The sequence below is a fragment of the Tetranychus urticae genome, chromosome 2, assembly GCF_039701765.1.
Source record: "Tetranychus urticae isolate SD_2017Ah chromosome 2, NJAU_TeUrti_SD_1.0, whole genome shotgun sequence".
NCBI lineage: Eukaryota > Metazoa > Arthropoda > Arachnida > Trombidiformes > Tetranychidae > Tetranychus > Tetranychus urticae.
The window spans coordinates 13499847-13512742 of NC_142959.1; the positions used below are offsets into that span (position 1 = coordinate 13499847).

Genomic DNA, 12896 nt, shown 5'->3' on the forward strand with positions numbered 1-12896 from the left:
CTGAAGCATCTTCAATTCCAAATCCTTCATCCACATGATTTCTTATTATTCTTGTACTGACTCATAAGTATATTGCTCATGTATCTGGTTATGCAGAAGATTGGTAGAATAACTGGATTAAGTTCAGTGGTCATTTATCCAATTCGCTGAATATCGTGGATGCTAGAAAAATTAACTAGCTAGTTATTTCGCAAATTTGTTATGGTAAACTTACATGACTATCGATTGTCCAGTTGTTAAGTTATTTATAAATTTAGTCTCTGGAATGGCTCATCACAGCATGGCTTTCAATTACCCGGTAAGAGAAGTAAAAGGCTGTAAAGAGTTGAAATGATTAACGATAATTGGAAATTTTGATTGTTATATGCGACTACGACTAGTATTTACCTTTTGACAGAAGCAATTGAAATTCATTCATCGACCGAATGCTTGGAATGCAAAGCCATATGTTCATAGTCACCATTGGGATAAAAATCAATGTCACTTGGAGCACCTTCAATCCAAAGTCCTCAAATCACAAGAGTTTGAATGATTTCACTGAAGAAATTTTCAGGCTTAATTTTTCTGAAACTGTGGCCAATTAGGTGTACATCTGAAAATTTCAAGCCAGGAAATTTCTACAATTTTTGAATACTTCTTTGCAGTAGATTGGCGAAATGATTGATTGTTTAAGACCCATTTGACCAGTCTACTCCGCAAAAGTATTTAAAATTAATTGACTTATAAGGATCTGCAAATGTAAATAATCTGAAAATGGATGAAAAAATAGAAGGATATGTCTTTCGAGTAAAGAGTTAGGTGGAAATATGGTGCCTCAACTGTACGAAAAGAAACCAAAGTTTCAACTCCGAACCCAATTTTGTCAATGATTTCTCTTCTGCGGTTCATCGTCAATCCAAAGTTTTTCAAGCACATGATGATTCTGATACACCTGATTGGGCACAGTCTAGGTGATTCCACAAAAAAGCTGCATGAGCATTAAAATTTTCAGTCTTCTCTAAATTTAGGTTACTGAGAAAATGTAGAGTCCGCATCTCTTACTATTGATTCTAATGAAGCTTTCCTATGTTTCTCGTTTAAAAGAACCAGAGAAAAGCTGGAAATTGTTCAAAATCCAAAAGTGAAAAGTAAAAGTAAGTCTAATAATATTTTCTCATACTTCTGATACTAACGTGTTAATCAATGTTGTTTCAATTATCGAGATAATCAAATGTTCTTGAAATGTGACTTTTCTAGGCCTTGCAACTGATATCTTCAAGTTTTGTGTTTATAAAAATACAATTGTTTCAACAGTTCTTTGCATTTCACATCACCTTTCAACAGGTAAGAGCAATGTTGAAATGATATTCATGTGTCAATTTGTATCTCTAATTTGTCCTCCAAATCGAGTAAACATATTTATTCCTTTCATCTAGTGATCCAAGTTAATAAGATGTTGTTGTAGTTGAATTATATTCATGTATATCAGTAAAAAACTTTGAATGCAAGGACAGTTATTGTTAAAAATAAGATTCATTGAACAGTGAAAATGAATGAAAAATAAACAAGATGCTTATAGTTCTTGACATAGTTAATCAATTAATAATATCACCTTAAATCAAAGTAATGTCATCAATCAATGATTGGTAATTGCATTAAATTGAACAACTTAATAAATAAGATAAGATTTGAAGCAATTGAAAATATCGACAATCTAAACACTCAAATTGTCCATAATAATGGAAAGCTACTTTATAAATAGTGGTAAACACATCGTCTGCATCTAACCATATAGTTTCAAGTTCAAATCAACACTTTATTGACTAGAATATCCATTTAGGATTATTACCATGAAAAATAGTGATTGATTAATTACAAGTGAAAATGAAATTAATTATTTTATGCTTTTTATTCCTATCGTTTAAACAAACCATAGGAGACTTTGTCTGTCCACGTAAGTTTATTTACTTTTCACCTAACAGCTGGCAAAGGGTTATGAGATTAACTAATTTACTTTACCTTTATTTGTGAATAGCTGAAGCGACGGATAATTTTCTTCCTGATCCAAACAATTGTGAAGTCTTCTATCGATGTTCTCATGGACAAAAGTTTAGCTTTACATGTGGACCTGGGACAGTATTTAACCCATCAACAAATAACTGTGACTGGCCATCGTCTGTAGGATGTAATCCAGAGTCGGGCAGATACAAAAACCAGCAACCTGGTTATCAACAACCAAATCCTCCTCAACCAAATTATCCTTATGACAATGATTACTACAATCAAAATAGGCAAGTTGTTCCTGAAAGAAATGTGAAGCCAGTGTCCAATCAAAACAATCCATGGGACATTGGTGCCTATCGAGGGTCTGATGTTGGTGTAAATGGTGGCTCATCCAGTCAAAATGGACAACGTGAATCAACAGGGAATTATGATGTTGGACCGAGTAGCAGTTCTGAGAGTAAAACAGAGACTTGGAACCCAGGTTATCCAAGTTCAGGAAGACAAGGTGTTCGTAATGAAGTGAGACCAGAGGAGCAAAATCAACCTTATGGAACAACAAGTAGACCTAGAAATCCTGGTTTTGATAGTAATCGTGGAAATGAAGATCAACAGCAAGGTAATCAAAAGAAACTTGTGAATGAGAGACCAAATCCATGGGAAGAAAGAAATTCTGCCAACAGAAATCCAGATAACAGACAAGGAGTTAGAGGTAATCAAAATAAACCTTATAATCCCCAGCCGAATGCGAGATATGGTGATGATAATGATGACAAGTTAGATGAACGTTCATTTAGGGTAAGGGGTAAACCAAATACCGAAAATGAACCCAAATCTATTGAGTCTGATGGTAAGCATCCATGGAAAGTACCAACTCCTCGAAAAGATTCATCAGTTGACTGGAATGAAATGACATCTAAATCACCTTTAGATTCAGAAAATGTGAACAAAGTGTATGATGATCCATATTCACCAACATCGCCAAGCTCAGCTAATATCGAAACATGGCAAAAGCCTGTAGCAGGTCGTAACCAGCCAACAGTTGATAAACCGTACCAAACACAAGATCCTTTCAATGGCCCAAAGTCTCAAGATTATAATCCTTACAACAGAGATCAAACAAACTCAAGAAATAGATATCAAAATCCATCTCAAGGCGAAGCAACTTCAAGTTTACCTGATAGTCCAATAGTTTATCGTCCTTCACCGAACTCACGAAACCAAGATCGAGATAATCGAGTCAATACACCAAGACCAGATGATCGAAGGAACAAAGTACAGGAAAAGGAATCTTGGGAACCCGAACGAGTTCCTTCTTTTTCTAAAAATATTGAGCCTTCTCCTGATCTTGCACGCGATCCTAATGAGCGTAAACAAGGTAAACCTCAACATGGCACTAATGAACCAAGGGAACAAAACCGTTGGGTTAACCCAAAAAGTAGACAAGATCAAAATCCAAATGAACGCTTTGATAACCAACGTCTAAACCCAGCACAAAAGTACAATAAAGACACAAACAAAGATGCAGATGATTTAAATCAATCACAACAAACGAAACGAACCAAACCAGATGATCGATGGAATAAAAATGAACCTCCTTATAGAAGAGAAGAAGATGTTTGGAATCAGAGAAACAGAAATCCCTACAATTCACAGGATAGAGATGGAAGTGCTTATGGTTCACCGGAGAGAAACACCGATTCAAATAGAGATGATCCAGCGACACAAACACAATGGTATCGACCAAAATTGACAACGACAACAACTGAAACACCACAATATGAAACTCCACTGCGTTCATATGATAACAGATGGAGAGATCCTAATGCGTCAACTTCACCTTATGCTGATAAACGTCCTGAAGCGAGATCCAATCCAAACCCAAGACCAGTTTATCGTCCAGATAGACGACAAGGTGAACTCAGACCAGTGCCAAGTAACCAAAGACAAAACCAAGGTGGACAAAGGTTACCTCCAAGTAAAGCCAATAATGATCGGTTAAATCAAGACAACTATCAAAACAGACAAAATCCAATCAAAGAGGATCCTCGTGATGTACAGCAAAAAGAAGATGATTATCAAACTTTCCAGTCAAGCAATATTGAGCCAAGATTTCCTGATGAATCTGAAGTTGCTCAAGTGATGAATGATATGTACGTAAATGATCCTTACTCAATGCCTGATTTGATGACGAATCTTCCATGTAATGAAACAACTCTGCCTGATTGTGATAAATGCCAAAAATTGAGATGGCTCAAGTTAAACCAAGTTACTCTTAAATCGCAACCTGATGAAGCAATCAAAACCTTGCCTGAATACATTGCAACCGATTGTTTCCGACGTTGCCATTCACAAGGCTGTGTTGCTTACACCTACAATAAAGGCAAAGGTCATTGTAAACTCTATTATGGAGCAGTTCATGAAAGCAACATTGGATCAGATTCTGATTATATAACAGTTATCAAAGAGCCCACTTCAGTTTTAATAGCAGACCAATGGTTGTACACTGATAACTCAGAGCCAGTCGGAAAAGACATGGGACAGTTCACATCAGATGATTCAATTAGTTGCCTTCGTGCCTGTGTCAATGTTGGTGATCATTGTAAAGCTGTAAGCTACAACTCTGCCAGTCAACTGTGCAAAATTTACGATTCAATGAATGGTGAACATTTAACTTTGACTGGAGGAGGAATAATTACATTACAACACAAAAGCATTCACAATAAAGACGATTCTTGGAGATTTTCATCTTTAGGAGCTAAAAAATTCAACACAAGCATACCAATCACGTCTTTTGCTATTCGAGAGGATCAAGAATGTTACGAAGAGTGTCTCAATGTTCAAGGCTGCCTAGCAATTGCAATTGAAGGACGATCTCCCAAAGAGTGTCATGTTTACAATAATTTAGATTCACTATCAAGCGATGAAAGCTCGTCTTTCAACACTTATTTAGTTAAAATACCGACCAATTCATCATACTTCATTAAATTGCCAGGAATTTATTTCTCTGGCAAACCAATTGCTAAATACGACAATTTTGCCCTGAAAGATTGTCAAGAAGTTGTCAAGAGTCTTCCAAATGCAATGAAAGTCACCTATTTACAGGAAAGTCAAGTTTGTTATGTCTTCTCGGATGCTGCTAAGATTGGAAGTTGGAAGAATCCAGAAATTGAAGCTATCTCTTTCCTCGTCAATTTACCTTCTGATCCAAAATATTTTGCTTACAAACGACTAACTGGACTTACATTGACAAACGCATTATTAGCTCCTAAAGGTGAAAAACTTATTGGTACTCAATCAGCTGCACAGTGTTTGGATAGTTGTCTAAAAACGGATAATTGTTCAGCTGTTTCTGTTACTTATTCAGATGTTCAAGATTCAATTGAATGTATTTTATTGAAAGATGATGAGCTCACTGGTAAACCAAGATTTGTGTTTAAAGAAGACACAGACTTATTTGTTCGAACACTTCCTACTAATCTGGTTCCTGAATTGGGCGAGAAAGATGACCATTGTTCTTTACGAATCAATGCACCTTCAGCAAATGACAATTTACCTTATTTTGAAAAGGAAAAGTCAAAAAAACAAACTGAACCTAATTTATTGGAAAAGGCTGAACATTATCTTCAAAAGGCTAACCCATTCCACAACAAGAAATCATCACAATTGAATCAACGGGATGAGGAGGAAAATAATCATGGCGTGTTAATCCCTCATGGCCCTGAGTTTGAGGGAATGATTGAAAATTTAGAGGAAGAAGGTGAAGAGCAAGGATACAGAAAGGAACGATCAAAAAGGTCTATTTATGCAATGACTTTAAGAGGAGCTCAAGTTTATGATGCAGCAATTGATCAAAATTCAGATAAAAATCCTCTGGAAGCTGGTGCTGAAGCTGGTTTTGCTGTTCGGGAACTTCTAAGTGGAGCTCTGGGAATTAGTGATACTAATGCGACTGAAAATATCTTACTTTCACGATTTTTGAAACGAGCTCAAGACGTTTCCCAAAATCCTCATCTTGAAGAAGATATTGTAAGCCAGATCAAGTCATCAGCTCGAAAGGTTCGATCCCATGATGATAAATCAGACGATGATTGGAAACCATGTAAAATAACCAAAGGATCAACAGTTAAGGAAATTAAATGTCGCCCTGATGAAATTTGCACACACACTCCTGTCATTATTCATGGGGAAGAAAAGGCTTTAACAAACTGTTCAGGAACCAGAATAAACAGCACTTGTACGGTTGTTTGTAAATCGGGTTACAAGGCAGTTAAAGATAAGCTAGTTTGTGAAGCTCTCGGGTCAAATCCAACCTGGAATACCAAAGACGTCTCGTGTGTTGCTGATGATACTATGTGCTCAGAGCTTCCCTGGATTCCGTTCACTACGATCAAACCTGGTTCGGGTGAGAAAAAGCTTAATTATATTGTCAAGTACGATATGAATAAAAAGTTGCCATTATTTGGAGTATATAAATTTACTGTCAATGATAAACAAGAAACTAGCAAATTTGGTCGTCTTCAAGAAACTGACGATGATTCCGTTGTATCTCTACCATGTTCACAGTTAAAACAAAATCAACTTTCCAACATGAATTATAAACAGAGTAATTACACAAGAGGTTACTTAGTTCCACCAAGTGCATTTATTCACGATTCAGATGCTCGTAGATTAACTAACTACTATGTCAACACTGCTCCACAAGAACCTTACATTTCCCAAGGCCCATGGCATTCACTTTCAAATACAATTCATGCGTACCTCGAAACATCCAAACAACCGGGATTCATCATCAATGGCGTTTGCAGTCAACAAATATATTCACCGGCAACCTCTGCTCTTCCAGTACCTAAATGTTTCTGGAAAACGGTTTGTACAAGAACTCAATCAGGACAAGTAACTGCGGCAACATTTTACCACGACAATCAACTAATAAGTGGAGATGAGTCGAGCAAAAAGAAGTCTTTGGAGGAAATATTCAGTTACACTAATCCAGAATTTGTTAAAACATTGGTTGGCAACAAGGAGTATGATTCACTTTGGCCAGAAATTTTAGACAGATTTAGTACTTCATCTAGTAAGTCAACACATTTCTTTATTTTTTGGCCATTTTTCAAGTTTATTAACATTTATTCAATTTAATCTTTCAGGTAAAACTGTTAACGATGAAATGATGATTCTTCAATGTGCTGGAAGCACTAAAATTGATCCCAAGCATATTGATTTCTGGAACTCACTTTTATCAAACGGAACTGATGTGTCTGGAAATGACGTTCAAAATGATTTAGCTACTTCAGAATCACAAGCATCTCCAACGTGGTCACAAAAATTAACTGAATCATCACCAAAGACCTCACCTAATGGTTGCGATAAAAAGCTTATTGCTTACATTGGATTGAATGAAGATGAAATAAATGAAAAGACAATCGGACCTTCAGTCACTCATTTAACTATACTTGGAGCCGTTAAAATCAATGAAAATGGGAGTCTAAGTTTCGGTAATGATACAAAGAAGATTCACGATCGACTTTACGCTTTAAAGTCATTGAAAAGCACTAACCCTTCTTTGAAAATTATGATTGCATTGGGAGGTTGGGACAACTCACAATATTTTAGCAAAATTAGTCGATCACCAAGTCATCAGAAAATATTTATCATGGATATTCTAGCATTCCTAGATTATTGGGAATTTGATGGTGTTGATATCATTTGGCAATATCCTAATATTGGAGGAAAAGTAAAGGGTTCAGGAGAAGATAAAGATAATCTGAATCGATTAATGCAAAACCTAAAGGATTCAATGGTTGATCATCAAAGCAGGAATGGACGAAGTCTACCTTACTCTCTTGTCCTAACAGGGCCAGGTTTATATTGGATTTTGGATTATGGTTACGACCTGAAAACCCTTATCAATCATGTCGATTGGATCAACATTATGGCTTTTGATTTTCATGGCCCTTGGAACTCATCTTGGGGTGATTACACTGGCCCAATGGCTCCACTTTACTTCGGTGCACCCGAAGGTTTTCCTGGTAAATTAAACATCGATGCAATTGTTAAAAGATACATTTGTGAAACTGGTAGACCTGATAAACTTGTTCTTGGTGTTGGTTTCTTTGGAAGAGCTTGGACCAATGTTGGAAATCATGTGGACGAAAGCAAAGATGATCTTTTCCGAAAAGCAAGTCCTTTGAAGAATGGGTCAAAAGGATCAATGGTTAGCTATCGTAAAATCCGTCAAGAATGGCTGAGCAAAGGTGAACCCATTTGGCACAACAAAACTCAGACAAGCTTCATTTGGAACAGAATGAAACGTTCATTGATTTCATTTGAAAGTGAAGATTCAATTAAAGGAAAGGTTTCTTTCGCTGAAAGTAAAGGTCTTGGTGGACTAATGATTTGGTCACTTGATATGGACGATGAAGATAAAACATTATTAAAAGCTATCGGAAATGGTTTAAAATGCAGAAGTGATAAAAATTCAATTTCTCATTCTTATAAATGTAATCCATTAACTGAGAAGAGACATTGGACTCAATATGATGATGATGGAAGTAAAGATCGTTTATGTGGTAAAAGAGCTCCTTTAATCAATGGACACTATCCAATCTGTGACCCTGATGACCCAGGCTATAGCTGTTGCTCGGCAAGTGGCTATTGTGGCTCTGGTCCACAGTTTTGTGAATGTGAAGGTTGTGTTGATTACAGTTTAAACCCTGATCGAGCTTTGAATGATTCAATTGCCCCTAGTTCACCTTCGGTTACTTGGCTAACGACCGATGTAATTCAAGATGCTAGCAAGTCAGATTGTGGTTTTAACGCTCAGTCATTGGTCAATGGTTCACGCCCAACATGTAATCCTGATGATCCACAGAGACACTGTTGCTCATCAACAGGCTTTTGTGGTACCGGACCAGATTATTGTGAATGCAAAGGGTGTATTAATTTCAATACCAACTCAACCAACAGTTTTCCTGAGAAAAATTGGTTCGATTGGAATGATGGCCCTGAAAATGCAGGCCGGTGTGGCCCTCGTGCTCCAAGAATAAAAGGTCGTCTTGCCGGTTGTGACCCTTCATCTGAAACAGCTAATTGTTGTGGACCTAATGGCTACTGTGGCACTGGGCCTGATTATTGTAAATGTAAAGAGTGCGTTAATTTCACGTTAAAACCTAACTTTGACTGGAGTTGAAAGGTTAATCACAATCTGTAGATGTTATAGTCAATAGTAAATCAACTTCAATGTAAATAAATTAGCTAATCTTTGTATCAAGAAGCAATAAATAAATCAAATTACATCCAAATATGATATTTATGAAATCAAGAATCAATTCTTTAATCAAGACTCAACTCCTAATAGCTTGTAAATTGAAACCAACTAACCAAAAAATGACATGACATGAACCATCATTAAAGGTTTTAAGATATCATTCAAGTTAAAATGAATAGATAATCATAATTACAAAATTTCAATGGAAAATTACTAACAGAAAATAATTAATCAAATAAATTATCGTTAATATAAATCTGGTAAACTTAAAGGAAACCTGAAATTGAAGTCTTCCATGAAGTTATCAAATAATAACAGATAACCATTGATGATGAAACTATCCAATTAGATTTTTTTGTTTATTTTTCATTGAGCAACCCTTGATAATTAAATTGGAGGACTGGGTTTAAATAGTTACATTGTATTACGTGGGAAAAGGGTTGATCTTTGCCAACTAGCTAAGCCATGTTTAGATAATTGGCAAAGACCAACTAATGTAAGCAAATAACATTTCACAATTTAAGTTACATTTCTGTCACAACCAGCAATTATGGAATTATTCAATTGAATTTTATTATTTATTTAACATTGAACAACATAGATAATTAACTTGGAGGACTGTAAATCAACATGATAAAGTACTTCAGTAAAATGATTGGTGCAAATTGAAATAAACTCAAAATGAAAATCTATTTTCAGCATTGGATATCTTATAAGATTATCAATCCATCTAGTCTGGTTAATTTTCATCACTGTTGAAAATAAAATGGCTTAACTTGCCGTTTTGATTCCTGACTATGAAACGGAAAGTTAACTGCATTAGCCACCTTGATAGTGAATAAGATTTATAATTAAACATTGACTATAAGTAAAAGGCAAACATTATGGGAGATAGTAACCAGTTAAGTGCTGGTATAGAAAGTAAAGAATCGCTGAATTTGCTTTAATTTTTGCCAGAATCTCTGATTATTGTTGATTAATCATTGATCAAATGATTGTAGTGAATAGTGATCACTGAAAACGGATTGATTACATCTTTAGAAGAGTCAAGCACCAGTTAGGTGGTGCTTAGGTGATCAAGTTGATCATTTCGTGAAGTTAGAGATGCATGCTTTTCATGAAATTTCAACAGTTTAAGTGAGTTATCTTAACAATTAATGAGCTGATAAATTAATAATGAGGCTTCTCAAGTGATTAGTCTGTGATTTTTCTGTAATTCGGAAAAAAACAATTTTCAAAATATGTTGTGCTTTTATTAGTTGCAGGATTATGGATTTGCGTAATTCAAGATTCTAATTTTCAGAGTCGTCTGAAAATAATATTAAAATAATACAATGTATTTCATAGTTTCTAAAAGAATCAAAATAAACAGTAGAAAGTGTATCTCAAATAAATGACGTCGTAGTTTCTTTTTTCATTGCTTTCCTAAAAAGCCGTTATTTCAGCCGATATCAGAGGATAAAATACCTTTGTTTGGCACTTTCCCAGTAGCTTAATTACGAAGGATATCAGTTAATCCAGACATCTTAGACGGTAAAAGTAGAGAGGCTTGGTGTGTTTACACCGAGATGATGTAGAAAAGTGATATTTCTTTCAAACAATTGAAACAATTTTCACTTAATCACAGTGAAAATATTTCTCTTGATCAAAAGATTCCTTGTCAATCCTATTTGTTTCCCATTTTACATATAAAAATGTTTGCAGCATTGTTTTAGGCAAGAAGGGATGAACAGATTAATAAATTCTGGAAACACATTAATCAAAGAGAAGAAGAAAAGTGAAGAGTGTGAAGATTGAAATTAGAGATTTAAAATGGACAATCAAAAGAGTTGATGTAAGTTTATTTTGGTTACGATAACAACAAAACATGTAAAAACTGGAGCAAACAAAGAACGTAAACTTTTTCAAGATGAAATGTAGACAACATGATCACTTTGTTTTTCAGTGAATCCAGAGAAAATTAAATGTCAAGTTGCTAACAATCACCGATTCTGCGAAGGAAACGAAACGAATAAAGAGAGAATAGCAAACGATTTGAGATTGACAAAGAAACTCAGAAAATTGCAAACAAAATTAGATGAAAGATGTAACCCTGAAATGAATCACAAAGACTAAGAACGAAGTTGAGCGCAGCCTTGAGCTTGAATTCAAGGTTGAATATTTGTAAGACTGTTAGATGTAATTCCTCCGGAAGACAGAAAGTAAGTTATTTAACTGTCTTTAACTGTCTAGACATTATCGATTGGATGATCAACAAAAATATTACAGAAAATTGAGTTTAATCAATGCCATCTATTAGTCGATTCATTTTGCATTATATCATAGTGAGTTATAAAAACACAAGAGGGAGCCAGGTAACGCGCTATAAAAATGATTAAACGAATCCTTAAATTATGTAATCTAAACAAATCGTTCAAATTATCTCAAGTTACTTTAAGTTAATTTGCCGTTATTTTTTCACTATTTTATGGTTTTACTTCCGATGTCATCTGTCTTTTGAGCTGCTAATTCCAGTTTATTATGGATAGAAGCGTTTGAATATTTGCTAATTGAATTTGATCTTGATTCTTGTTTGTTTACAAAAATCCTATGTATCATCAACATAGCTTTTATCAAATTAACTTTGAATAAACAAACTGGTGTAACCATCTAAACTCGTTAATATTGGAATCCAGGTTTGTTGATGTGCAAAAAATGATGAAAGGTAAATGAAACTTTCCATGCTTTCTCTTATTACTGTTATGTTTTAGCTTGACATTGATGAAGCAACAAATAGCATGATAAAAGTATCGCTGAACGTTTATTTGCTAGCTCTAATGTTATGGTACCGAGTCCGATAAAAATGAGTATCTTGTTTACAATCTCATTGTTTTTCTCTTTTCAATAGGTGAAACTAATAGTTATTCCAGCTTGAAGATGGGAAATGCTAGCCTTCATTTTTGGTCTCAATCGGAGGCAACTTCCGCAGCAACAACAGCCCAAAATGAGAGGAGAAAAGATGACCAAGGAAGATTGGAGAGAGAGAGAAGAAGAAGATAGAAAGATCAAAGTAAGTTGTATTTTGTTAAATGTGAAATTTTGTAATTGTAATTGAATTTGCCGGTCTCCCATAATTATCTATCTGAATAGACTAAACCAGTCCCGCAAAATATCGATCAAAGCAGAGAGACAAGAGAAATGCAAGTTGGAAAAGGCAATGATACAAGAACGGCTTGAGCCATTTCCAAGCCACAAGGGAAACACGGACAAGTACATGTACATGAAAAGAAAGTGTAACTATAAACATTGGTCATTAGGGTTGTTGAAAAATGGCCTGATATCAATCATATTTGAAATAATAGAAGGCAAGGAAGCCAGTTAAGTTCTTAAGGTTCATTTATTGCTCTTGACCATCTTTTGACCATTTCTTTCTCTCTCTTTTTCAGTGCTACTTTTTCCAGCCCATTCTAATTGTGGACAATGAAAAATATTTTCCAAACCAATAATTGGTCTTCTAACCCTTTTTTTTATGTCTGCTGGTAACCATTGTATTATGTATATAATACATTATAATAGTAATAATGATGTGATGTTTGCCGATAACTTAATAATGATTCAAGCTGATGATTATAATTTAAAAATTGAAGCCGGACACTGGCCACACAAA

At 35.0% G+C, this 12896-nt stretch overlaps 1 protein-coding gene and 1 long non-coding RNA gene across 2 annotated transcripts; both read left to right on the forward strand.

The window, feature by feature from the left end:
- The first annotated feature begins 1707 nt into the window (after positions 1-1707).
- On the forward strand, positions 1708-9284 carry LOC107364687 (uncharacterized). Its single transcript, XM_015932115.3, has 3 exons — positions 1708-1933; positions 2015-7057; positions 7131-9284. Exons 1-3 carry the CDS (start codon positions 1864-1866, stop codon positions 9170-9172), a joined length of 7155 nt encoding a protein of 2384 aa, XP_015787601.2. The 5' UTR covers positions 1708-1863; the 3' UTR covers positions 9173-9284.
- A 2469-nt stretch (positions 9285-11753) lies between these two features.
- LOC107367991 (uncharacterized) lies at positions 11754-12629 on the forward strand. Its single transcript, XR_003084049.2, has 3 exons — positions 11754-11954; positions 12138-12299; positions 12380-12629. It is a non-coding gene; the product is annotated as an uncharacterized LOC107367991 (long non-coding RNA).
- The last annotated feature ends 267 nt before the right edge of the window (positions 12630-12896 follow it).

Coding starts and splice junctions, on each gene's coding strand:
- LOC107364687 (XM_015932115.3), top strand. CDS start 1,864: ATGAAATTAATTATTTTATGCTTTTTATTCCTATCGTTTAAACAAACC. Junction 1,934..2,014: donor AGGAGACTTTGTCTGTCCAC/GTAAGTTTATTT, acceptor ATTTGTGAATAG/CTGAAGCGACGGATAATTTT. Junction 7,058..7,130: donor CAGATTTAGTACTTCATCTA/GTAAGTCAACAC, acceptor TTAATCTTTCAG/GTAAAACTGTTAACGATGAA.